Source organism: Danio rerio, chromosome 5, assembly GCF_052040795.2.
Source record: "Danio rerio strain M-AB ecotype USA chromosome 5, GRCz13ab, whole genome shotgun sequence".
Classification (NCBI taxonomy): Eukaryota; Metazoa; Chordata; class Actinopteri; order Cypriniformes; family Danionidae; genus Danio; species Danio rerio.
The window spans coordinates 77,034,168-77,061,707 of record NC_141025.1 but is presented as its reverse complement, the minus strand read 5'-3'; the positions used below and the strand labels follow the sequence as shown (position 1 = coordinate 77,061,707).

Genomic DNA, 27,540 nt, shown 5'->3' with positions numbered 1-27,540 from the left:
TCATCTAAAACCAACTTTACCATGATTATGCTGTTAAACTGTTATATAAACAACATCACACATGTAGCACTGCAATACGACTTTCTATCGGCACGGTGGGTCACAAAATCACTGAGATTTAAATCATGTTTTTACGTCAAGAAATACTAAAAAAAAACACTTGTTGTGTTTGTATCACTCTGATATGACAAAAGCGCAAGCAGGAAATGCTGTAATTGACATTTTATTCCATTTTAGCATTCAGTACATATAATGTCTTTTTAACACTTTAATGTAACATATTCATTCACCGGCCACTTTATTAGGTACACCTGTCCCACTGCTCATTAATGCAAAATTTCTTATCAGCAACTCAATGAACACTGAGGCTACATTTCTTGGCATTGGGTATTTTCTTGGCACACTTTGAGCCCATTAGTACCAATTGAGCATCATGTCAACGCCACAGGCTACCTGAGTATTGTTGCTGACCATGTCCATTCCTTTATGAGCACAGTGTACTCATCTTCTGATGGCTAATTCCAGCAGGATAATGCACCAATATGGAGCAAAATCTTTAAGGAATATTTCCAGTACCTTGTTCAACCGGTCTATCTAATAAAGTGGCTGGTGAGTGTACAAATATTGGATACAATAATGTTGTAATAGAATTAAACTGCTGCTGATATTGTACACATATACATCAAGATTGTATTCAGCTTAGCAAAATAATTACAATACAGCATAATGAGAAAAACTTCTGATAAATCAAGCGATATACATGGAAAACAAATAAACATTGGTTTATTTTCTTGACATTCTGTGATTTTAAGTCATTTGGGTTTCTTTTTAGAGTGGGTTTGAGGCAATTTTGTGAATTTTTTAGGGTTTCTCTCCAGTGTGAATCCTCTGATGTTTTTTTAGCGTTCCTAACAGACTAAATCTCTTGTCGCAGTGTGAACACACGTATGGTTTCTCTCCAGTGTGAATCCTCTCATGTGTTTTCAGGGTTCCTAACAGACTGAATGTCTTGCCGCAGTGTGAACACGCGTACGGTTTCTCTCCAGTGTGAATCCTCTGGTGCAGTTTCAGTTCTCCAGATGTAATAAAAGTCTTCTCACACGCAAAGCACACATACTCTCTCACACCAGTGTGGATCTTCTGATGTGTTTTTACACTTTGCTGATATTTAAATCTCTTCCCACACGATGAACATGAATAAGGTTTCTCCTTTGTGTGAACTCTAAGATGGCTCTTCAGATCTGAAACACTCAAAAATGTTTTGCTGCATTGATCACATTCGTGTGGTTTCTCTCCAGTGTGAATCAACATGTGTTTATTAAGGTTTGATGATTGTCTGAAAGTCGTCCCACACTGAACACATGTGAATGGTTTCTCGCCAGTGTGGATCTTCATGTGGTCATTAAGGGCTGATGATTGTCTGAAACTCTTCCCGCACTGAACACATGAGAACGGTTTCTCTCCAGTGTGGATCAACATGTGTTGATTAAGGTGTGATGAACGTCTGAAACTCGTCCCGCACTGAGCACATGTGAAGGGTTTCTCTCCAGTGTGGATCAACATGTGTTTATTAAGGGCTGATAAATGTCTGAAACTCTTTCCGCACTGAACACATGTGAACGGTTTTTCTCCAGTGTGAATATTCATGTGTTCATTAAGGGTTGACGACTGTCTAAAACCCGTCCCACACTGAGCACATGTGAACGGTTTCTCTCCAGTGTGAATCTTCATATGCTGATTAAGGGCTGATGTATGTCTGAAACTCGTCCCGCACTGAGCACATGTGAACGGTTTCTCTCCAGTGTGGATCAACATGTGAATCCTGAGACTCTTTTTGCAGCTCAGACTCTTTCCACACTGAGTGCAGGTCAAACATGTTTTGTTTTTTCTCTTCAGTGAGCCAGTTTTCTCTTTTGTCTCCTCCATTAGACCTGAAATAAAAGAAAGTAACTGCATTTTACATCAAATATTAATAAATCACAGGACTCGAAATTAACCTTTTTGCTTGGTAGCACCGGTGCACCTACCTTTAAAAATGTGGCCGCATCAACCAAAATTTAGTCGCACCCACCAATTATAAGCACCATCACTACAAGTTTTATACAAAAATATTTAGTGTTGATTTCAAATGCAATAATTAAACTAACAAGCAAGAAAATATATATGTAAGCGTGAGGAAAATATATCTCAACGAAATCCCGTGATCACAAGAAAATAATTTTTTTTTCAACATAACTGAGTGACCAAAAGATACACTGACCGCTCACCGGCCCTGCACGCACTGCTTGACATGAGTAAATCTGTTAACGATATAACTGTGCTGTTCTCACGGGTGGTGTCTGATATTGCACTGATGCTTTTGACATATACTGTACCTTATTATATGCATACATCATGTTAATAGCAATACCGGTCTTTTCAGGAGTAGCAATATTAGTTTACTCAGTGTAAGCCCGTTTGCGATGGTGTACGTGGTGTGACATTTGAGAGAGGAAAGACTAATGCAAACTTATAATTTTAGTGCTCTGCAGCTTCAAACCAGATGGCTATGAGGCGCCGTGTAGGATTTAAATCAAACTTTGCTCATCAACACATATATAACATTTGCATATACACCTATAAATTACTCGCATGTACACCTATACTATTGAATGTTCAAAACATGTATGAAACTTATGCATATACATATAAACTTGATGCATGTACGACTCGATTCTTACATGTACTCGATCCTTGCTTAAACACCTTAATTAACACTCACACACACACACACTCGCTGCATGCTGGTATATAGCACTCGCACAAACTTACAAAATAAAATTCACAAACATATTTACCTGTTTATTGCAAAGCTGATGAAATAGAAGGACTGTGATTATTATATTAAATCTGTTAAATAATGAAAATATGTTATAAAAAATAATATAAAATATTAGTCGATATAAATAGACTTTATAAAATATATAAGAACTATTTTATGTTAAACCTTTTTAATTTAATTGGGTAATTATACACAAATATAAATGGACAGATTGAACCCTTAAAGGACGTTCAAGATGAAAAGCAACCAGAACTCTGAATATACTCAAAGAACTATTTTTCTATTGCAAATATTCATGTAGCCTGTACTTTCTTTGACTTTATAACTCGCATTTCTGACTAAATATTTTTGACATTGTATTTATTTATTATTTAATCAGTGGCGGGAACGCGCTTCTATAGTCACCTTTTCTGTGAGGCAAAACAAAGACAATCAGCGTGATTATATAGGAGGATTTACTGACTAATCTAACATAAAACAGAGAAAAGAAAGAAAGCAAAGAAATAAAGGATTTTATATAAAATACTGGCAAATCTCACTCAGCTCCACACTATTAAGAAGCACCAATACTATAAACACCTTTCTGAAAAAGCAGCATAACGCAAGACAACATACCCGAGTTTAGTGGGACTTTTTCTCTCTTTCTCTTGTTGTGGCAGTTTCTTCATACTTGGAAGATTAAAGCTTTAAAAAATTAATTTCGTTGGTGTGGAGTTTGCGATGCAGATCGGAGATTCGGAGGATACGCGAGACGCAAACTTTAAACGTCTTCTTCTTCTTGGTTTTATGGCGAGTTGCGAACCGGGGTGCATATCGCCCCCTACTGTGATGGAGTGTGAAGAGACTGACTGATTTCCTAAATTCTGATGTATAATCCACCTTTCTTAATGAATCTTATAATTACCTTTATTTGTCTCCCTGAAGCTAAACCACGTTTTAATAAACCTTTTATTGTGAAATCCTGATATCCTCTTTGCATCTCCTCTTTAAGTGTTCTTTCATTTTTATAGTCTTCGTTTTTTCCACCCTTTTCATGAGTACACCCGCATTTACTTTCGGGAGGCACCATAATCCCTTATGTGGGGGAATTTTGCGTTCACAATAAAATAATGAAGTAATCCAACATCAGCGTCTGATAGCTCCGCCCCTTCGACGTGACGTGAGCAAAACTGACCGTTAAGTGAATGAAGTATTCAAAATTACACCCTTATTATTTAACGGTTGAATAAATAAGTGTTATTCGGCTATTTAAAGTGCTCTTAATCATGTTAGTGCTTTATTTTTCGGTGTGAATGAACTAGAGATAATTTATATAAAAAAAATGTCGCAGAATAGTTCATAATTATGTGATTTGAGACGCGCCTTTGTCTTTAAGCGAACGACTTCCGTCAACGGACATGAAAACAACAAATCACTACAGAACAGGTGAGTTAAAGCCACATCTAAGGCGAATTCTCTCTTTTATATTGATGTCTGTAATGTAATCTGGTTAGTGTTTGCTTTGGTTAAGCTTTTATAGGCTTAATATAACGTAAGTGAATACACGGATGCGGCAGAGAAATGAAGGACTGTTTATTCAGCTTTATAAATCTTGATGTGTGAGCTGTTTTGTCATCACTAAGTCATAATAATACTCCACATTATGCAAGGGAATCCTTCAAATACTAGCTCTGAAGTGGCGTATTTTGAATTGGCTGTGTTTGATTTCTCCTCACTGAGGTAAAGTATTTTCACACATTCGGAAATTTTCCTTAGTAATATAATTTCAAAAAAGTAATATTTGCTAATTCTTAATCTAACAATAATATGAGTCATATGACTCATAAAAAATATCATTCATAGAATGAATAATATTTTTACGTCAGGAAATATTAAAAAAGACACTTGTTGTGTTTGTATCACTCTGATATGACAAAAGCGCAAGCAGGAAATGCTGTAATTGACACATTTTATTCCATCTTAGCATTCAGTACATATAATGTCTTCTTCACACTTTAATAATGTTAACATATTTTATCACCGGCCACTTTATTAGGTACACCTGTCCAACTGCTCGTTAATGCAAAATTTCTAAACATTAATAAACAATTTATTTTCTTGACATTCTGTGATTTTAAGTCATTTGGGTTTCTTTTTAGAGGGGGTTTGAGGAGATATTGTCTGTTTTTTTTTTTAAGGTTTCTCTCCAGTGTGGATCCTCTGATGTTTTTTCAGGGTTCCTAACTGACTGAATGTCTTGCCGCAGTGTGAACACACGTACGGTTTCTCTCCAGTGTGAATCCTCTGGTGCAGTTTCAGTTCTCCAGCTGTAATAAAAGTCTTCTCACACTCAAAGCACATATACTCTCTCACACCAGTGTGGATCTTCTGATGTTTTTTAATACTTTGCTGATATTTAAATCTCTTCCCACACAATGAACATGAATAAGGTTTCTCCTTTGTGTGAACTCTAAGATGGACCTTCAGATCTGAAACACTCAAAAATGTTTTGCTGCATTGATCACATTCGTGTGTTCTCTCTCCAGTGTGGATCAACATGTGTTTTTTAAAGTGTGATGATTGTATGAAACTAGTCCCGCACTGCACACATGTGAACGGTTTCTTACCAGTGTGGATCTTCATGTGGTCATTAAGGGCTGACAATTGTCTAAAACTCGTCCCGCACTGAACACATGTGAGCGGTTTCTCTCCAGTGTGGATCAACATGTGTTGATTAAGGTGTGATGATTGTCTGAAACTCATCCCACACTGAGCACATCTGAACGGTTTCTCTCCAGTGTGGATCAACATGTGTTTATTAAGGGCTGATAACTGTCTGAAACTCTTTCCGCACTGAACACATGTGAACGGTTTCTCTCCAGTGTGAATCTTCATGTGTTCACCAAGGGCTGCTGATTGTCTAAAACTCTTCCCGCACTGAACACATGTGAACGGTTTCTCTCCAGTGTGGATCTTCATGTGCTGTTTAAGGGCTGACATACATCTAAAATTCGTCCCACACTGAGCACATTTGAACGGTTTCACTCCAGTGTGGATCAACATATGCTGATTAAGGGCTGACGCATGTCTGAAACTCGTCCCGCACTGAGCACATGTGAACGGTTTCTCTCCAGTGTGCATCATCATGTGATTCCTGAGACTCTGTTTGCTGCCCAGACTCTTTCCACACTGAGTGCAGGTCAAACATGTTTCAGCTTTTCCCTTTAGTGAGCCAGTTTTCTCTTTTGTCTCCTCCATCAGGCCTGAAATAAGTAAGAAACTGCGCTTTAAATCAATTATCAATAAATCATGATTAATCGGTGCTATTTTAGCTTCATTCTATAAGCAAAGTACACTAACACTACAAACATTACTTTTAAAGGGCTATTTTACCCCTTTTACCAAGATTGGGTCTTTTTTTTTTTTTTTTTTTTTAAAGTCTTTTGTGTCTCCTGAAAGTATCTGTAAAGTTTCAGCTCAAAATACCCATCAGATTATTTATATCTTTATGAATGTGGGAAATTTGAGCTGTTAAGACACTGTAGCTGTTTTTGTTGCCCGTGTCTTTAATGCAAAAGAGCTAGTTCTCCCCACCCACTGTTCCCATTTGCGTGTCAGAGCCACTCTCTCTCACTATTGCTCACAATGTACGTACAAATTGAATGGCAAATATGACAGGATACACATTAATATCCACTGTTGTATGGACATCCATTATGTTAATGTACAAAATCAACTTGATTTAAGTGCACAAAGATACTAGTACTTATTAAATAGATACAAGTCTTGTTTATAAGATACTAGTGCTTATTTTAATAGTGACTTGTAACTGTTGTTGCTAGTTAAACATTATTTTTAAATTTCATTGATTTCTATGGGGATCTGTTATTGAGATATCAACCATTCAGTTTTGGTTAGTGTGTATTCCAGCTGGGACTAGTGCATATTTTGAAATACTAGTAGTTAATTATCAGGTACTAGTACTTATTAAATAGATACTAGTACCCATTCATTTTATACTAGTAGGGCCGGACAATAATTCGATATCAATAAAAAAATAAATAAATAAATAAATAAATAATAATAATTTAAAAAAAAAAAAAAAAAAAAAAAAAAATCGCAATAGATTTATTTTTCAATAGCGGTGATTTGATTTCTTAACCCAATTCTGGTATTTCGATATAAATTTGCATACATATATGTATATTATTGTATATATAAAATCTTATACGTTGCATCAGTTGTCACTGAGTTACGGTCAGTGCTCAGCCGTCAGAAAGAGCGTGACAGCACTTGCATGATGACGTATATCACAGACACGCTAACAGCACTCTGCAGTTGGTTTAGCTCCGTCACAGAAAGTTTTAGCTACAAAATGAGTGCCCTGAATACAGATGAGAATAAACAAGTAAGAATGCTGACGAAATAGTAGACGAGAGAGGAAAGACTAATGCAGTGGGGTGGAAGTGGTTCGGCTTTTTAAGTTTCGATAAACTTATAATTTTAGTGCTCTGCAGCTTCAAACCAGATGGCTATGAGGCGCCGTGTAGGATTTAAATCAAACTTTGCTCATCAACACATACATAACACGTGCATATACACCTATAAATTACTCGCATGTACACCTATACTATTGAATGTTCAAAACTTGCGCATATACATATAAACTTGATGCACATACAACTCGATTCTTACATGTACTCGATCCTCGCTTAAACACCTAAATTAACACTCACATACACACACTCGCTGCATGCTGGCATATAGCACTCGTGCAAACTTACAAAATAAAATTCACAAACATATTTACCAGGAATCAGGTTATTGCAAAGCTGATGAAATAGAAGGAATGTGATTAATAGAGATATTAAATCTGTTAAATAATGAAAGTGTTATAAAAAATAATATAAAATATTAGTCTATATAGTCCGAGGCCATGGTACTCCACCGAAAAAAAGTGGTTTTCCATCTCCAGGTGGGAGGAAAGTCCTTACCCCAGGTGGAGGAGTTCAAGTATCTTGGGATTTTGTTCATGAGTGAGGGAAGGATGGAACGTGAGGTTGACAGGCGGATTGGTGCAACGGCAGCAGTAATGCGGTTGATGTACCGGTCCGTTGTGGTAAAGAAAAAGCTGAGCTGAAAGGCAACGCTTTCGATTTACCAGTCAATCTACATTCCTACTCTCACCTATGATCATGAGCTTTGGGTCATAACTGAAAGAACAAGATCTCAGATACAAGCGGCCGAAATGAGTTTTCTTCGAAGGGTGGCAGGGTTCACGCTTATAGACAGGGTGAGGTGCTCTGACACCCGGGAGGAGCTCGGAGTAAAGCCGCTGCTCCTCCACATTGAGAAAAGTCAGCTGAGGTGGCTCAGGCATCTGTTTTGGATGCCTACCTAGGGAGGTGTTCCAGGCATGTCCCCCGAGGCCTCCTCCTGGTGGAAGACCCAGGAAACGCTGGAGAGACTGTGGGCTTTTCTCAATTCCAACAACACAGAGAACGCGTCCATTGAGAAATGAGATGCTGTGTTTTTCCTGATGGTCACATGACCTCGTTTTAAACGGTAAATTATTTAAACATAACAGCATTTATACAGACATGTATTGTTTTTCCCCTTTTCAAAATATATACTCCGCATAAAACATTATAAATATACTCTGCACAATATAAATAAAACAGATTTTAATACGAATTTCAGCAAACAAACACCCTTAATGTGTTTATTCCTTTATTAAGATGTCCATGGTAATGTTTACAGTTTTATTTAGGGAAACTCCTGAAATAAATAAGTAATATCACTGAACTTTAATAATAAATCTAAATAAAATGCTGCGCTTCCCACCTCCAGTACTCTTTTTGGTTTTTTTATTATCATAATTATTATTCTTTTTCTACCTGTTTTATGATGTGGATGTCGTAATTTCGAGATTTTGGTATTATTTTGATTATTAAAAATTCAGCAGTTACAAAAATAAAAATTAACAAACTATAAATATATATATATATATATATATATATATATATATATATATATAAATAAATAAATGAGACGAGTCTGAGAGTTTTATTTATTTGACAATTTATTTATTATTAACGTTTCTTGTTTGTAAAGGCTAAATGCAAATATAAAGTGAACATTAATTTTTTTTGTACAAAAAAAAAAAAGGTTGTAAGAGCCTGGCGGTATTATAGACTTTGCAAATTCAGTTTTCATTCTTGGCAGTTGTTTCCTGGCTTTTCAATATTGTCCATACCGATATCGAAATTATATCGTATCGACTAAAATTGAGAAATATATATTGTGATATAAACTTTTGCCATATCCTCCAGCTCTCGATACTAGTATCTATTAAATATCTAATGAATGAGTATTAGTTTATAATAAAAAAAAATAGTGTCCGAGTAATCACTAGTATACATATAAAAAAAACCTACTAGTATTTAATGAATAGACACTAGTATCTGAATAATAAGCTCTAGTAAAATGAAAATAGATACTAGTATGGGTTATAGAATAAATGTAAAAACAGCTTGCCATAACTTTAACCCGTGGAATAAAACAACACTGATTAACATTCACAAGTCATTCATCTTTTTACAGTTGCAGTACTGCTTTTACTTACAGTAGAATACAGCAAATTCTTAATATACAGGAAGTTACTGTAAAAGTACTAAAAATACCCGTTATGCAGTGCATATTGCAGTAAAATTGTGGCAAAGTCTAAAGGCTCCTACACACCGGGACATTTTTCGTTTGTGTTTATCGGCAGCGTTTTACGAGACGTTTTTCAGTGTTCAAACCCAAGCGCTTTTCACTGGTGTCAAGCAGAAGAGTAAGCTAAATCACTCTTTTGACGATAGATGGCGCTGCACAACATTAAGCTTCTGACACCCGCTTATAACAGAAGAAGAGGAGGAGAGGAAGTTCACACTTTTGTTTATAAAGTTACTGGTGACTCGAACAAGCATGGATGGTTCAAGCAGCAGCTCCAGCTCTAGTGATGAAGAAATGATTATTGTTCACCAGTGCAATAAGCAGCTCCACGTTCATATAACCGCTGGGCATCTTCTTCAATGTGCGCTCGCATTGACAGTTTTGCGCTTGAGCGCCTCCAAGTGCTGTTTACGGTAACATCAGCAGCTCCGTGCACGTGAGCAAAAGTGCCAATCTGATTTTTTTTTAAAAATGACGCTTTTGCGCCTGCCGTTTTGCGCGTTGGTATGCACACATTGAAGCCCTTTATTAAGTTACGAGGTATTAAACGTCGACGGAAAACGTCTCAGTGTGCACGTGGAAGTATCACACACCAGATGCGCATATTCGAATGTTATTTAACGTGAAACTATTCAGATGTCGCTCTGTGGTGCGGCAGAAATATGAACAGTGTCGTGAGTCATAGCTGGGCTAACTTGCAGTGCCGGTGTGTGTATCCTCCCTGATAAAAACCTATGTTTAGAATTCTAAAATGCATGGCGTGACTTCAAGACTTAAAGCCCTCAAAAATGTTTTGCCGCATTGATTACATTTGTGTGACATTTGTGTGTTTTTTCTCTCCAGTGTGAATCAACACGTGTAGATTAAGATTTGATGATTGTCTGAAACTCTTCCCACACTGAACACATGTGAACGGTTTCTCTCCAGTGTGGATCATCTCATGTGTTTTCAGGGTTCCTAACAGACTGAATCTCTTGTTGCAGTGTGAACACGCGTACGGTTTCTCTCCAGTGTGGATCCTCTGATGCGCATTCAGGTTTCCTAACAGACTGAATGACTTGCCACAGTGTGAACACACGTACGGTTTCTCTCCAGTGTGAATTCTCTGATGCTGTTTCAGTTGTTCAGCTTTAATAAAAGTCTTCTTACACTCAAAGCACATATACTCTCTCACACCAGTGTGGATCTTCTGATGGTTTTTTAAACTTTGCTGGTATTTAAATGTCTTTTCACACAATGAACATGGATAAGTTTTCTCCTTTGTGTGAACTCTAAGATGGATCTTCAGATCTAAAGCCCTCAAAAATGTTTTGTCGCATTGATCACATTTGTGCGTTTTCTCTCCAGTGTGAATCAACATGTGTAGATTAAGAGCTGATGAATGTCTGAAACTCGTCCCGCACTGGACACATGAGAACGGTTTCTCTCCAGTGTGAATCCTCTGGTGCCGTTTCAGTTGTTCAGCTCTAATAAAAGTCTTCTCACACTCAGAGCACACATACTCTCTCACACCAGTGTGGATCTTCTGATGCGTTTTCAAACTTGACTGACATGTAAATCTCTTTTCACACAATGAACATGAATAAGGTTTCTCCTTTGTGTGAACTGTAAGATGGCTCTTCAACTCTGAAGCCCTCAAAAATGTTTTGCTGCATTGATCACATTTGTGTGTTTTCTCTCCAGTGTGGATCAACATGTGATTTCTGAGACTCAGTTTGCAGCTCAGACTCTTTCCACACTGAGTGCAGGTCAAACATGTTTTGTCTTTTCTCTTCAGTGAGCCAGTTTTCTCTTTTGTTTTGACATTATGGCGTGTCTCCTCCATCAGACCTGAAGGAAAGGTAAGAAACTGCATATTTTCATGGTATTTTATGAGTCTCCAGGTTGTTTATAAGTGTGATCAGTAGGTTGTGCACGAATTCGGGCATTGTTGAGCTTGGTTCACTACACATTGGGGCACACTGATGGCTCTATTTTGATGATCCATGCACAAAGTGCAAAGCGCAAAAGCATTGAGGGCATGTCTAAATGCACTTTTGCTATTTTAAGGATGGAAAAATCCGCTTTGCGCCGTGGCACATGATCTAACAGGGTTTTGCTTATTCTCTTAATGAGTTATAGGTGTGTTTTGAGAATAAACCAATCAGAGTCTCATCTCCCATTCACTTTAAGAGTCAGTTGCGTCACGCCATGGTGCATTTGGTATTTACATGACGACTTTGTAAGTGGAAAAACTGAACGCTTCACTAGAGTGTAAACAGTTTAACAGAGCATCAGCAGCGCGAGAATGAGAGATGAGCCTCTTTATTATTTACTTTCACTTTCACTCTTGTGGATAGGGAAACATGTTGTACGCAGTCATCCATTAGCCTACATAATTCATTTCGTTTATTAAGCACAAAGATTTGTTTCAAAACTGTTTCTAAATTTAGTTCTAATTTCCAGCAAACAATTAAATGAACAATAATACCGAAGTGTGTTCAAAAAACAAGTTATATCCAAAAACACATGCTGTGCCCCATATGGTCTAAAACCTGACAGGTGGACAAATCTAAGCTTGTTTTTAATAAAACAAATATAAATATGGATATAATAAATAATACTGCTGATAATAATACTAATAATAACAACAACAACAACATAATACAAAAGCAAATTGTTATGAATAAACTGAAAAAGCCCCCTGAGATGAAGAAAGCATGGAGGCAGTGGTTTTTATATTTATGTAGGCTAAAAATAATGTTTTGTAATATTTTAATTTTTTTTCATTTGTAAAGATATTTGTGTGTTGCTGTACACCCTGTATGTATTAAGCACTGTTTAAGCGAGGCGCACAACTAACGCGCTCTGTGCTGGACTTTAGACTAGCTTTGATCTGGTCAATTAAACATTCTATTAAAGTTTCTCAAAATAGTAATGTGCCTCAACACGCCTCCTTTTTTAGACCTGAATGCCTATTGGCGCACATATGAGTGCAAATGCATTTGCTATTAAAACAGTGTGCTGCAAAACGTCAAAACGACTCTTGTGCCAAGCTAGCAAATACATAGGGTGTATGATAGGGCCCCGAGTGTGACAAGAGACTGTCCTCATTGAGCATGAAAACTCATTTTGTGTGCATATTTTAGTTAGCAGCACATTGCTTTTCAAATTTGTTTTTGGTTAGGCTGGAAATTTCTGACTCTACTAAACAACAAAAGTATTATAGTATGTGTGCAAATGGGTGGTTTATTCCGCTGTGGCGACCCCTGATAAAAAAGGGACTAAGCTGAAAAGAAATGAAGAAATGTATGTTTGCAAATGTTTAAGAGACATTCAAAGTTAAAGGGAGAGTTAAAAAATGAAAACATGTTTACTATTTACTCACTCTCAAACTGTTTCCAACTTTGAGCTTCTTTTTTTCAGCTAAACCAAAATCTTTTTTATTTTGAAAAGTGTTCGGCTTTCACACCTGTGAATCGATTAATTTGTTCGGAAACAGAGATTACTATTGTTACATTGTTGCTCTTTGCTCTTGGTGCGGTACGCTTTCACACGGCAAAGTTTCTAAACAAAGCCTTCTCCTATAGCGCACGTGTTTGGACTATAGATGGACCAAGAGGAAACCCACGCCAACACAGGGAGCACATACAAACTCCACACAGAAATACCAACTGACCCAGCTGGGACTCAAACCAGCGACCTTCTGGCTGTGAGGCCACAATGCTAACCACTGAGCCATCGCGCCGCCCCCATTCGTTATTAATATCATCGTATTATTAAATGTATTAAATTATAAACATTTTAAACTCTCCCTTTAACTTTTTCGATATCTCTTAAACATTTGCAAACATACTACAGTACTTTAGTAGAGTCAGAAATGAACATACAGCACATTTAAGTAAACTTTCCAGACTAACCAAAATCAATCTTGAAAAGGAATGTGCTGCTAACTAAAATATGACACACAACACAGAAAATGAAAATACACTTGAATATCGAGACAGCAGGAGTATGAGCTAATAATGAAGGAAAGCAACATACCTGTTTAACTCTGAAACAGACCCAAAATATGAAGAATAAAGGCGAGAAGTCAAGAGATGCAGTCGGATCTTTCCAGACTGACCTAGTGTGACCTAGTTGTTCATCTTAAAACACACACACACACACACACACACACACACACACACACACACACACACACACACACACACACACAGAATGAATTGTTGCTTTAAAGTTAAGCTGGAAACCTGAAACCACTGACTTACATATAAACTTTACTGTCTTTAAAATATCCTGTTTTGAGTTCAACATCTAAGAAAGACATGCAGGTTGCAAGTTAATGATGACAATTTTAATTTTTAGGTGAACTACCACTTAATTATTGGTAAACATCAGAAAATACTGCTGTAACAGATCATTGAAATTCTGCATGTGATTGATTTATCAGCAAAGTTTTCCCAAACACAGAAATAATGCAATAAAATGTGGCTGAATCTGTGTACGGTGAATTTTACAATCACACAAAACGACATGAACCGTTTATGAAACTGGCATCTGCAAAATGTAATTATTACAAAGTTTACTCCAAAAAGCATTGCTAGTACACCTAAACATCACAAAGCTAATTACAAATTGTCTAAAACACTATAATAATTTATAATTATAAAATATTAGTGTAGCGAAATTAGCTCAATTTGTAAATATTAACGATTAATAATAACAAGTTATTATTAATGATGAATATACATAATTAACTTGCAGCTAATTTAACAAAATAAATAAATATGAAAATGACTTCTCCTGCTCGTCTGAGCGGACTCTGTAATTACTTATTTATTAAGAAAGGGAATTATAACTACTTGTGATGTAGAATAGTTTAGAAGTCAGAATTGAGACTATAACTCGCATTTCTGACTCAATATTTTTGACATTGTATTTATTTATTTATTATTTAATCAGTGGCGGGAACGCGCTTCTATAAACTCACCTCTTCTGTGAGGCAAAACAAAGAAAATCAGCGTGGTTATATAGGGGATTTACTGACTAATGTAACATAAAACAGCGAAATGTACAATATATCGCAACAAAAAAAAAAGAGAAAAGATAGAAAGCGAGGAAATAAAGGAATTTAGATAAAATAATGGCAAAATTCGCTTTTAACCAACTAACTTTAACTATTAAGAACCACCAAGACTATAAACACCTTTCTGGAAAAGGAGCATAACGCAAGACTAAATACCTGACTTTAGTTGGTTTCTCTCTCTCCCTTTCTCTTGTTGTGGGAGTTTCTCTGATGATTTGAAGATGAAGGCTTTTAAAAAGTCATTTCGTTGGTGTGGAGTTTGCGATGCAGATCGGAGGATGTGTGAGATGCAAACTTTAAACGTCTTCTTCTTCTTCGTTTTATGGCGAGTTGCGAACCGAGGTGCATATCGCCCCCTACTGTGATGGAGCCAGAGACTGACCTGGTAAATTCTATTCACTATCATAATCTTATTATTGTCCTTATTTGTCTACCTGGATCTAAACCACCTTTTGATAATCTTTTTATTGTGAAATCCTAATATCCTCTATGCATCTCCTCTTTAAGAGTTCTTCTCTCATTCTCATAGTCTCCGTTTTTTCACATTTTTTCATGAGTACCCCCACATTTACTATCGGGTGGCGCCAAAATCCCTTATGCGGGGGAATTTTGCGTTCACAATAAAATAATGAAGTAATCCAACATCAGTGTCTGATAGCTCCGCCCCTTCGACGTGACGTGAGCAAAACCGACCGTTAAGTGAATGAAGTATTCAAAATTACAACCTTATTATTTAACGGTTGAATAAATAAGTGTTATTCGGCTATTTAAAGTGCTCTTAATCATGTTAGTGCTTTTATTTTTCGGTGTGAATGAACTACTGACTATTTATAGTCCAAAATGTCGCATAATAGTTCATAATTATGTGATTTGAAACACGACTCTGTGTCAATAACCGAATGATTTCCCTCAACGGACATGAAAACAACAATTCACTACAGAACAGGTAAGTTAAAGCCACATCTAAGGCGAATTCTCTCTTTTATTTTGATGTCTGTAATGTAATCTGGTTAGTGTTTGCTTTGGTTAAGCTTTTATTGGGTTAATATAACGTAAGTGAATACACGGATGCAGCAGAGAAATGAAGGACTGTTTATTCAGCTTTATAAATCTTGATGTGTGAGCTGTTTTGTCATCACTAAGACATGATAATATTCCACATTATGCAAGGGAATCCTTCAAATACTAGCTCTAAAGTGGCGTTTTTTTAATTGGCTGTGTTTGATTTTTCTTTTTTATACATGATTGTGCACTGAGGTAAAGTATTTTCACACATTCAGACATTCTGCTTAATAATATAATCTTAGAAAAGAATTATTTGCCAATTCTGAATCGAACAATCATACCAGCAGCTAATGATTATAAAAGTACAACAGTGTTCAGTCAAATAGTGTTAATGTTGTTTTTAAGTCATTCTGAAATGCATTTCAGACTCAACATTCAAATTAGCTGGGTTAACAATACGGGAGTGCTAAAATCAACAAATGTGCTCATCTAAAACCAACTTTACCATGATTATGCTGTTAAACTGTTATATAAACAACATCACACATGTAGCACTGCAATACGACTTTATATCGGCACGGTGGGTCACAAAATCACTGAGATTTGAATCATATTTTTACGTCAAGAAATACTAAAAAAGACACTTGTTGTGTTTGTATCACTCTGATATGACAAAAGTGAAAGCAGGAAATGCTGTAATTGACACATTTTATTCCATTTTAGCATTCAGTACATATAATGTCTTCTTCACACTTTAATAATGTTAACATTCAATCACCAGCCACTTTATTAGGTACACCTGTCCCACTACTCGTTAGTGCAAAATTTCTAATCAGCAACTCAATGTAAACTGAGGCTACAATTCACACAGGCTCACCAAAACTGGACAATAGAAGATTGAAGAAATGTTGCCAACAACATAAAAAGCATGGATCCATCCTGCCTTGAGTCAATGGTTCAGGTTGGTGGTGTAATGGTGTGAGGGGTATTTTCTTGGCACACTTTGGGCCCATTAGTACCAATTGAGCATCATGTCAACGCCACAGGCTACCTGAGTATTGTTGCAGACCATGTCTATCCCTTTATGAGCACAGTGTACCCATCTTCTGATGACTACTTCCAGCAGGATAATGCACCAATATGGAGCAAAATCTTAAGGAATATTTCCAGTACCTTGTTGAACCTATCTATCTAATAAAGTGGCTGGTGAGTGTACAAATATTGGATACAATAATGTTGTAATAGTATAAAACTGCTGCTGATATTGTACACATATACGTCAAGATTGTAAAACAAATAAACATTGGTTTATTTTCATTAATTTATTATTTTTATTTGGGTTCTTTTTAGAGTGGATCTTCATGTGTTTTTTTTAAACTGAGGCGATTTTGCGAAACTTTTTAATGTTTCTCTTCAGTGAATCCTCTGATGTTTTTTTAGGGTTCCTAACAGACTGTATGTCTTGCCGCAGTGTGAACACACATAAGGTTTCTCTCCAGTGTGAATCCTCTGGTGCAGTTTCAGTTGTTCTGCTGTAATAAAAGTCTTCTCACACGCGAAGCACACATACTCTCTCACACCAGTGTGGATCTTCTGATGGGTTTTTAAACTTGACTGACATATAAATCTCTTCCCACACAATGAACATGAATAAGGTTTCTCCTTTGTGTGAACTCTAAGATGTCTCTTCAGATTTGAAGCCCTCAAAAATGTTTTGCTGCACTGATTACATTCGTGTGTTTTCTCTCCAGTGTGAATCTTCATGTGATCATTAAGGGCTGATGAATGTCTGAAACTCGTCCCGCACTGAACACATGTGAACGGTTTCTCTCCAGTGTGAATCTTTATGTGTTCATTAAGGGCTGACAATTGTCTAAAACTCGTCCCGCACTGAGCACATGTGAACGGTTTCTCTCCAGTGTGGATCAACATGTGTTGATTAAGGTGTGATGATTGCAAGAAACTCGTCCCGCACTGAGCACATGAGAACTGTTTCTCTCCAGTGTGTATCAACATGTGTTTATAAAGGTTTGACGATTGTCTGAAACTCTTCCCGCACTGGACACATGTAAAAGGTTTCTCTCCAGTGTGGATCTTTATGTGTTTATTAAGTGCTGACGATTGTCTGAAACTTGTCCCACACTGAACACATGTGAATGGTTTCTCTCCAGTGTGAATCTTCATATGCTGATTAAGGGCTGATGTTTGTCTGAAACTCGTCCCGCACTGAGCACATGTGAACGGTTTCTCTCCAGTGTGCATCATCATGTGAATCCTGAGACTCTTTTGGCAGCCCAAACTCTTTCCACACTGAGTGCAGGTCAAACATGTTTCGTCTTTTCTCTTCAGTAAGCCAGTTTTCTCTTTTTTCTCCTCCATCAGGCCTGAAATAAAAGAAAGAAACTGCATTTTACATGAAACATCAATAAATGATGATCAATTTGGTGCTATTTTAGTTTCATTCTATGAGCAAAGTACACTAACACTACAATCATTACTTTTAAGGGGCTCCTATTTTACCCCTTTTACCAAGATTGAGTCTTTTTTAAAGTCTTTTGTGTCTCCTGAATGTATCTGTAAAGTTTGAGCTCAAAATTCCCACAGATTATTTATATCTTTATGAATGTGGGAAATTTGACAGTCACTGTTTTTGTTGCCTGTGCCTTTAATGCAAATGAGCTACTTCTCCCCGCCCACCATCCCCATTTCCCGTCTCTCACTATTGCTCAGATGCCTGTAGCCTTCTCTTGCTGCATCATACGTAGATAAGCAGCACAGTGACAGACAAGAATGAAGCAGATCTCCCTTACTACAGTAAGAACTTTCCCAACGGCTATTTGATATATTTGTTGTGTAGTTAATTCAAGCCTTTCTGCAATGATGAGTCACACAATGTCGTTACACACACAAGTTTGCGCACACACACACACATATATTTAACTTTGCATTATTCTTTGCATGGCAAATATGACAGGATACAAAATAATATTCACTCCCTTTAACTTTGGACGTCTCTTAAACATTTGCAAACATACTATGGTGTTTCGTGCTTTATAGAGTCAGAAATGAACATACAGCACACTTAAGTAAACTTGAAAAGGAATGTGCTGCTAACTAATATGACACACAACACAGAAAATGAAAATACACTTGAATATCGAAACAGCAGGAATATGAGCTAATAATGAAGGAAAGCAACATACCTGTTTAACTCTGAAACAGACCCAAAATATGAAGAATAAAGGCGAGAAGTCAAGAGATGCAGTCGGATCTTTCCAGTCTGACCTGGTGACCTAGTTGTTCATCTTAAAACACACACACACACACACACACAAACACACACATACAGAATGAATTGTTGCTTCAAAGTTAAATGGCAAATAAGGGGGGTACAAACTCAGAGGGAGAGAGAATTTCAGACAATCTTCAGCTTAAAGGGACAGTTCAGCCCAAAATTCAACATTTACTCAAGTGGTTATAAGCCTTTATGAGTTACTTTATTCTGTTAAACAAAAAAGAAGATATTTTGAAGAAAGCTGGAAACCTGTAACCACTGACTTACATTAAACCTTACTTTCTTTAAAATACACTGTTTTGGGTTTAACATCAAAGAAAGCCATGCCGGTTGCAAGTTAATGATGACAATTTTAATTTTTGAGTGAACTACCCCTGTAATTTATTACTGAACATCAGAAAATACTGCTGTAAGAGATCATTGAAATTCTGCATGTGATTGATTTATCAGCAAGGTTTTCCCAAACACAGAAATAACGCAATAAAATGTAGCTGAATCTGCGTACAGTGAATTTTACCATCACACAAAACGACATGAACTGTTTATGAAACTGGCATCTGGAAAATATTATTAGGCAAGTATAAGTTTACTCCAGAAAGCATTGCTAGTACACCTAAACATCACAAAGCTAATTACAAAATGCCTAACACACTATAATAATTTATAATTATAATATATTAGTGTAGCGAAATTAGCTCAATTTGTGAATATTAACGATTAATAATAACAAGTTATTATTAATTATGAATATAAAGAATTAACTTGCAGCTAATTTAACAAAATAAATAAATACAACAATGACTTCTCCTGCTCGTCTGAGCGGACTCTGTAATTACTTATTTACTAAGAAAGGGAATTATAACTACTTGAGATGTAGAATAGTTTTTAAGTCCGAATTGTGATATTTTTGACATTGTATGTATTTATTATTTAATCAGTGGCGGGAACGCGCTTCTATAAAGTGACATTTTCTGTGAGGCAAAACAAAGACAATCAGCGTGATTATATAGGGGGATTTACTGACTAATCAAAAATAAAACAGAGAAACGTACAAAACATCACAACAAAAACAGAAAAAAGGAAGAAAGCGAGGAAATAAAGGAATTTATATAAAATGATGTCAAAACTCACTCAGCTCCACACTATTAAGAACCACCAAGACTATAAACACCTTTCTGGAAAAGCAGCATAACACAAGACAACATACCTGAGTTTAGTGGGACTCTCTCTCGCTGTGCGAGATTCTCTGATGCTTGGAAGATGAAGGCTTTTAAAAAGTCATTTCGTTGGTGTGGAGTTTGCGATGCAGATCGGAGGATACGAGAGACGCAAACTTTAAACGTCTTCTTCTTCTTGGTTTTATGTTGAGTTGCGAACCGATGTGCATATCGCCCCCTACTGTGATGGAGTGTGAAGAGACTGACTGGTTTCCTAAATTCTATGCACTGTCTTATAATTGTCTTTATTTGTCTCCCTGGATGTAAACCATATTTTAATAAACATGTTTTAATGATATATTGTGAAATCCGGATTTCCTCTTTGCATCTCCTCTTTAAGAGTTCTCTCATTTTTATAGTCTCCGTTTTCCACCTTTTTCATGAGTACACCCGCATTTACCATCGGGAGGCCCCATAATCCCTTATGTGGGGGAATTTTGCGTTCACAATAAAATAATGAAGTAATCCAACATCAGTGTCTGATAGCTCCGCCCCTTCGACGTGACGTGTGCAAAACTGACCATTAAGGTAATGCAGTATTCAAAATTACACCCTTATTATTTAACGGTTGAATAAATAAGTGTTATTCGGCTATTTAAAGTGCTCTTAATCATGTTGGGGCTTTTATTTTTCGGTGTGAATGAACTACTGACTATTTATAGTCCAAAATGTCGCATAATAGTTCATAATTATGTGATTTGACACACGTCTTTGTGTCTTTAACTGAACGATTTCCCTCAACGGACATGAAAACAACATTTCACTACAGAACAGGTGAGTTAAAGCCACATCTAAGGCGAATTCTTTCCCTAATATTGATGTCTGTAATGTAATCTGGTTAGTGTTTTCTTTGGTTAAGCTTTTATAGGCTTAATATAACGTAAGTGAATACACGGATGCAGCAGAGAAATGAAGGACTGTTTATTCAGCTTTATAAATCTTAATGTCGAGCTGTTTTGTCATCACTAAGTCATAATAATACACCACATTATGCAAGGGAATCCTTCAAATACTAGCTCTAAAGTGGCGTTTTTTGATTTGGCTGTGTTTGATTTTTCTTTCTTATACACGATTGTGCACTGAGGTAAAGGATTTTCACACATTAGGACATTCTCCTTAATAACATTAGTTACAAAAAAACACTGATGTTTTAATTTAAAAATGACAACTTTCGATATTTTTTCTGCTGGAGATACTGTTGCTTAAAAACATACCTTAGGAACGGTATTACAGAAAATGTTGGTGGTATTATAACCTTGACTTTTCCAAACTCCTGTATAACTTGAAAACCATCATCATCCCACGCCAACATTTGGTTGAGTAAAATATCTTGACACTATTTTAGGATATATATATATATATTATATGCTACAAGTCACAACTTTAACCTGTGGAATAAAACAACACTAAAATTCAAAAGTCATTTATCTTTTTACAGTAGCAGTACTGCTTTTACTTACAGTTGAATACCGCAAATCCTTAATATACAGGAAGTTACTGCAAAAGTACTAAAAATACCCATAATACAGTGCACATTGCAGTAGTGTACTGTACAGAATGCAAGCAGTATTTTACAGCCCGTTTTTGCAGTAAGTTACAGAAAAATTGTGGCAAAGTCTAACAGTGTATGGATTCTAAAAGGCTTTGCACCGGATGCACCGTGCACATGACAGGTGGAAGTATCACACACCTGATGCGCGCTTTCGAATGTTATTTAACGTGAAACTATTCAGATGTCGCTCTGTGGTGCGGCAGAAATATGAACAGTGTCGTGAGTCATGGCTAGGTGCTGTGGACAGCCGCCGACTTGCAGTGCCGGTGTGTGTACCCTCCCTGATAGAAACCTATGTTTAGAATTTTCAAATGCATGGCGTGACTTCAAGACTTAAAGCCCTCAAAAAAACTTTTGCCACATTGATCACATTTGTGTGACATTTGTGTGTTTTTTCTCTCCAGTGTGAATCAACACGTGTAGATTAAGATTTGATAACTGTCTGAAACTCTTCCCACACTGAACACATGTGAACGGTTTCTCTCCAGTGTGGATCATCTCATGTTTTTTTAGGTTTCCTAACAGACTGAATCTCTTTTCGCAGTGTGAACACACAAACGGTTTCTCTCCAGTGTGGATCCTCTGATGCGCATTCAGGTTTCCTAACAGACTGAATGACTTGTCACATTGTGAACACACGTATGGTCTCTCTCCAGTGTGAATCCTTTGGTGACGTTTCAGTTGTTCAGTTGTAATAAAAGTCTTCTCACACGCAAAGCACATATACTCTCTCACACCAGTGTGGATCTTCTGATGTGCTTTTAAACTTGACTGACATGTAAATCTCTTTTCACACAATGAACATGAATAAGGTTTCTCCTTTGTGTGAACTCTAAAATGGACCTTCAGATCTGAAGCCCTCAAAAATGTCTTGCTGCATTGATCACATTTGTGTGTTTTGTCTCCAGTGTGGATCAACATGTGTTTATTAAGGTCTGACGAATGTTTAAAACTCGTCCCGCACTGAACACATGAGAACGGTTTCTCTCCAGTGTGGTTCCTCTGGTGCCTTTTCAGTTGTCTAGCTGTAATAAAAGTCTTCTCACACTCAGAGCACACATACTCTCTCACACCAGTGTGGATCTTCTGATGTGCTTTTAAATTTGACTGACATGTAAATCTCTTTTCACACAGAGAACAGGAATAAGGTTTCTCCTTTGTGTGAACTCGAAGATGGCTCTTTAACTCTGAAGCCCTCAAAAATGTTTTGCTGCATTGATCACATGTGAACGGTTTCTCTTCAGTGTGGATCGTCATGTGATTCCTGAGACTCTGTTGGCATCCCAGACTCTGTCCAAACTGAGTGCAGGTCAAACATGTTTCGTCTTTTCTCTTCAGTGAGCCAGTTTTCTCCTCTGTTTTAACATGACGGCATGTCTCCTCCATCAGACCTGAAGGAAAGGTAAGAAACTGCATATTTTCATGGAATTTTATACCAGGTTTTTCATAAGTATGATCAGTAAGTTGTGTGCATGAATTCGGGCACTGATGAGGTTGGTTTACTACACATTGGGACAAACTGACCGTACGTTCACACCGAAAGCGGCGAGAGCGTCCAAGGTCGCTCTGGCCGCCCTGGCGACAACGCTGTCTGCCTTCAGCTCCTGCGGCGAGAGCGTCAAAACTCGCAACATTGATCTCGTATTTAAAGGAGCCGTTGCAGCATGTCAGTTACATTCCTGCGTAAAACATGTTTCTAGCGTGAAAATGTTGCGCACTTCTTATCAAATTCAGTTAACAATGGAAGATCAAGTTGCGTGTGGTGTGGCTTTGCTCTATTTATCCAATATGTGTCCATATGTCTGAAATATCCTGAAGCAGCAGTACTGTTTTGTACGGTCACATCGCGTGAGATTCCCGCTTTTTTAAGATAAATTTATATATCATTAATGAACATCAGTAACTCGCCAGTAACTTATTTAATGCATGTTCCTGTAAGAAAACATTGTAAATAATTGGAAATCCGGCGACCGCAATCATCAAACCCTTGGGAACAACTGTGGTCGGAACCAAAGTTCACAGGTCTGTGTTCTCTGAACTGCTATCAAGCGATGGACGTCTTTATTCTGATTGCTTGCCACCGAACCGCGTCATAGCTCATTACCATAAAGTTGACTTAATTTCAACTCTCCTCGACGCTCACGCCGGCGAAGACGCGCCGCGCTGCTCCTCGCCACTTATCGCCGCCGGCTCTCATTGAAAATGAATGACTTCCGGCTACTTTGACGCTCTCGCCGCTTTCGGTGTGAACGTACGGTGAGTGTGACAAGAAACAGTCCTCATTGATCATGAAAACTCATATTTAAATTAGCAGCACATTCCTTTTCAACTTTGTTTTTGGTTGGCCTGGAAAGTTTACTTAAGTGTGCTGAATGTACATTTCTGACTACTAAACAGGGACGGGCATTTCTGACCATTCTTCATTTCAATTAATCCACAAATTTGACCAACAAGTAATCGATTAATTGGGGGTGGAGCTTAAGCAAGAGAGGGGATGTGTGCGCTAGAGTTGGGCGATGTCGACCAATTTGGCATCGTACAATGTCTAATGTGAAACATCACGATGAACGATGGCGTCGTCCTCATGTGAAAAGTTTGGGGGGACTTCCGGGAAACTTGGGATGTCTATCACGTTTAACAACTGTAGTGTGCTGCGATCCAGCGGTACATCCCTGATAAACTGTCCGACGTGCACTGTTCACTGGAGCTCAGACGAGCGCATGACAGCGTGTGGCTGTGTGTGATGTGGTCACATGATGTGCGTTTTAAGCAGACGGAAGGTTGTTCGGAAATGCTAGGTAAAACATGGTGTGGATGTGGAGCATTTTTGTTCTAAAATGCCATTTTTACAGTAAGACGTACTAGTATAAACGGGGCCTGAGTTTGGCGACGGGGGCTGGACGAAGGATCGGCAACATCATGTTATCTATTGGCCATCGATGATGGACAATGGCATCGTCTATCGGCCCAAGCTTAGAGTGTGCATCACAGTGGCGATTAAATAACACTCAATTTAAAAATGTTAATTATATATGTATATATATATATATATATATATATATATATATATATATATATATATATATATATATATATATATATATATATATATATATTTATTTATTTATTATTATTATTTTTTTATTTTTGTTTTTATGTAAAGCCCTGTTAAAATGGTGTTGATAAAACTATGTCAGGATTCCGAAAACGAATAAATCAACGCTGTTGGGTTATTTAAATTCACCATCAATATTGGTTAACACAGAAAACATTTAAAGAAGTGTGAGCAGTGGCGTATTAGCATGGGCAATATGGTCGATGCCCAGGGTGGCATCTTGCTGGGGGGTGGCACAGGGAGACGGTGCAAAAAAAAAAAAACGAGTCCCAGTAAAAGCTTTGAGATACGATTTACTTTATGCAAGTATATTAATTTAAAGTGGTAATCCCCGAATAAAGATGTTAGAGGCCATTCACATTTGCCGTATTTTGCATGCGCAAGTTTTTTATTCTCTATGCGCAACTGAAACAACGGTGGTGAAAGCAAACTGACGCATGCATGCTCTGCTCCCGCTGTGAATACCGGTTGTTTACAAGCACACCGATAAAATACACACTGCTTATGCACTGTGAAACCGGAGTAACTTTTATGCAGCTTGTCGGCACGCAGCAAGCTTTGCAAGTCCACAAAACTAAAAGTTATAATCAGATGATGATCTTATTTTGACTATATGGCTATGAGAGAGATGATTAACCACATCACTACTACTAAACAACAAAAATACGATAGTATGTTTGTAAATGGGCGGTTCATTCCACTGTGGCGACCCCTGATAAATGAAGGGACTAAGCTGAAAAGAAAATAAATAAAGGAATGAATGAAAGAATGTTTGCAAATGTCTAAGCGACATCCAAAATTAAAGGGAAAGTAAAATGAATGGAAATGCGTTCACTATTTACTCACTCTAAAACTGTTTCCAACTTTGAGTTTCTTTTTTCTGCTGAACACAAAAGGGGTTATTTTGAAAAATGTTGAAAAGCGGTAACCATTGACTTACACAGTAGGAAAAACAAATACTGTTGAAGTCAGTGGTTACAGGTTTACAACATTTTTCAAAATAACTACTTCAGTCATTAACAGAGAAACTCTGTGAGAACATTAGAGCTAAATAGTTTCTTTCATTTAGCGGTAACATTTCAACCAATAAATAATTATAAATGACTAGATTTTCCTAAACCTTCATTCATTTTCCTTCAGCTTATTCCCTTATTTATTAAAGGTCACCTGATAAAATTATCTGCCTACCAACTTGAAAAGGAATATGCTGCTAACTAAAATATGACACACAACACAGAAAATGAAAATACACTTGAATAGAGACAGCAGGAGTATGAGCTAATAATGAAGGAAAGCAACATACCTGTTTAACTCTGAAACAGACCCAAAATATGAAGAATAAAGGCGAGAAGTCAAGAGATGCAGTCGGATCTTTCCAGTCTGACCTGGTGTGTGTGAGTTGTTCATCTTAAAACATGAACACACACACACACACACACACACAAACACAAAAAAACACACACACACACATACAGAATGAATTGTTGCTTCGAAGTTAAATGGCACATAAGGGGGGTACAAACCCAGAGGGAGAGAAAATTTCAGACAATCTTCAGCTTAAAGGGACAGTTCAGCCCAAAATTCAACATTTACTCAAGCTGGTATGAGCCTTTATGAGTTTGTTTTATTCTGTTGAACACAAAAGATGATATTTTAAAGAAAGCTGGAAACCTGTAACCACTGACTTGGATACAAACCTTACTGTCTTTAAAATATCCTCTTTGTGTTTAACAGGAAAAAAGCCATGCAGGTTTTGGAAGTAAATGATGACAATTACAATTTTTTGAGTGAACTACCCCTTTATTATTAGTAAACATCAGAAAATACTGCTGTAAGAGATCATTGAAATTCTGCATGTGATTGATTTATCAGCAATGTTTTCCCAAGCAGAGAAATGAAGCTATAAAATATTGCTGAATCTGTGTACGGTGAATTTTACCATCACACAAAACGACATGAACTGTTTATGAAATTGGCATCTGCAAAATTCAAGTATTACACATTTTACTACAGAAAGCATTGCTAGTACGCTAATAGGTCACAAAGCTAATTACAAAATGTCTAAAACACTGTAATAATTTATAATTGTTATATATTAAGTGTAGCGAAATTAGCGTTTTTTTATTAACGATTAATAATAATAACAAGTTTTTATTAATTATGAATATTCAGGATTAACTTGCAGTTAATTTAACAAAATAAATAAATATGACAATGACTTCACCTGCTCGTCTGAGCGTAATTATTTGTTTAGAAAAGGAATTATAACTACTTCTTGTGATGTAGATAGTTTAGACGTCAGAATTGCGAGTTATTAAGTCATAATTGAGACTTTATAACTGGCATTTCTGAAATAATTTTTTTTAGATTTTATTTATTATAATTTTTTTAATCAGTGGCGGAAACTGGCTTCTATAAAATGACATTTTCTGTGCAAAACAAAGACAATCAGCGTGATTATATAGGGGGATTTACTGAGTAATCAAAAATAAAACAGAGAAACGTACAAAACATCACAACAAAAACAGAGAAAAGGAAGAAAGCGAGGAAATAAAGGATTTTATATAAAATGATGGCAAATCTCACTCAGCTCTGCACTATTAAGAAGCACCAAGACTATAAACACCTTTCTGGAAAAGCAGCATAACGCAAGACAACATACCTGAGTTTAATTTCTCTCTCTCTTTCTTGTTGTGGGAGTTTCTCAGATGCTTGGAAGATGAAGGCTTTCAAAAAGTCATTTCGTTGGTGTGGAGTTTGCGATGCAGATC

The 27,540-nt window shown here is 36.9% G+C and overlaps 3 protein-coding genes across 6 annotated transcripts in view; 1 reads left to right on the top strand and 2 right to left on the bottom strand.

The window, feature by feature from the left end:
• Positions 1-27,540, top strand: part of kiss1rb (KISS1 receptor b) — a 360,900-nt gene that overhangs the window by 213,760 nt on the left and 119,600 nt on the right. The window lies entirely within an intron of this gene.
• On the bottom strand, positions 208-14,876 carry znf1005 (zinc finger protein 1005). 4 transcript variants are annotated; one of them, XM_087251990.1, is made up of 4 exons: positions 14,742-14,876; positions 13,541-13,644; positions 8,198-11,347; positions 4,753-6,063 (listed from the first exon to the last, which is right to left on the bottom strand). In XM_087251990.1, exons 3-4 carry the CDS (start codon positions 8,388-8,390, stop codon positions 4,994-4,996), a joined length of 1,263 nt encoding a protein of 420 aa, XP_087108116.1. In that variant the 5' UTR covers positions 8,391-11,347; positions 13,541-13,644; positions 14,742-14,876; the 3' UTR covers positions 4,753-4,993.
• Positions 10,256-27,540, bottom strand: im:7157749. Its single transcript, XM_087254612.2, is given in 8 exon segments — positions 10,256-10,348; positions 10,350-11,366; positions 17,007-17,974; positions 18,794-18,895; positions 20,093-21,383; positions 21,573-23,045; positions 26,073-26,176; positions 27,432-27,540. Coding segments are annotated over 3 exon segments (2,073 nt in total). The 5' UTR covers positions 17,970-17,974; positions 18,794-18,895; positions 20,093-21,383; positions 21,573-23,045; positions 26,073-26,176; positions 27,432-27,540.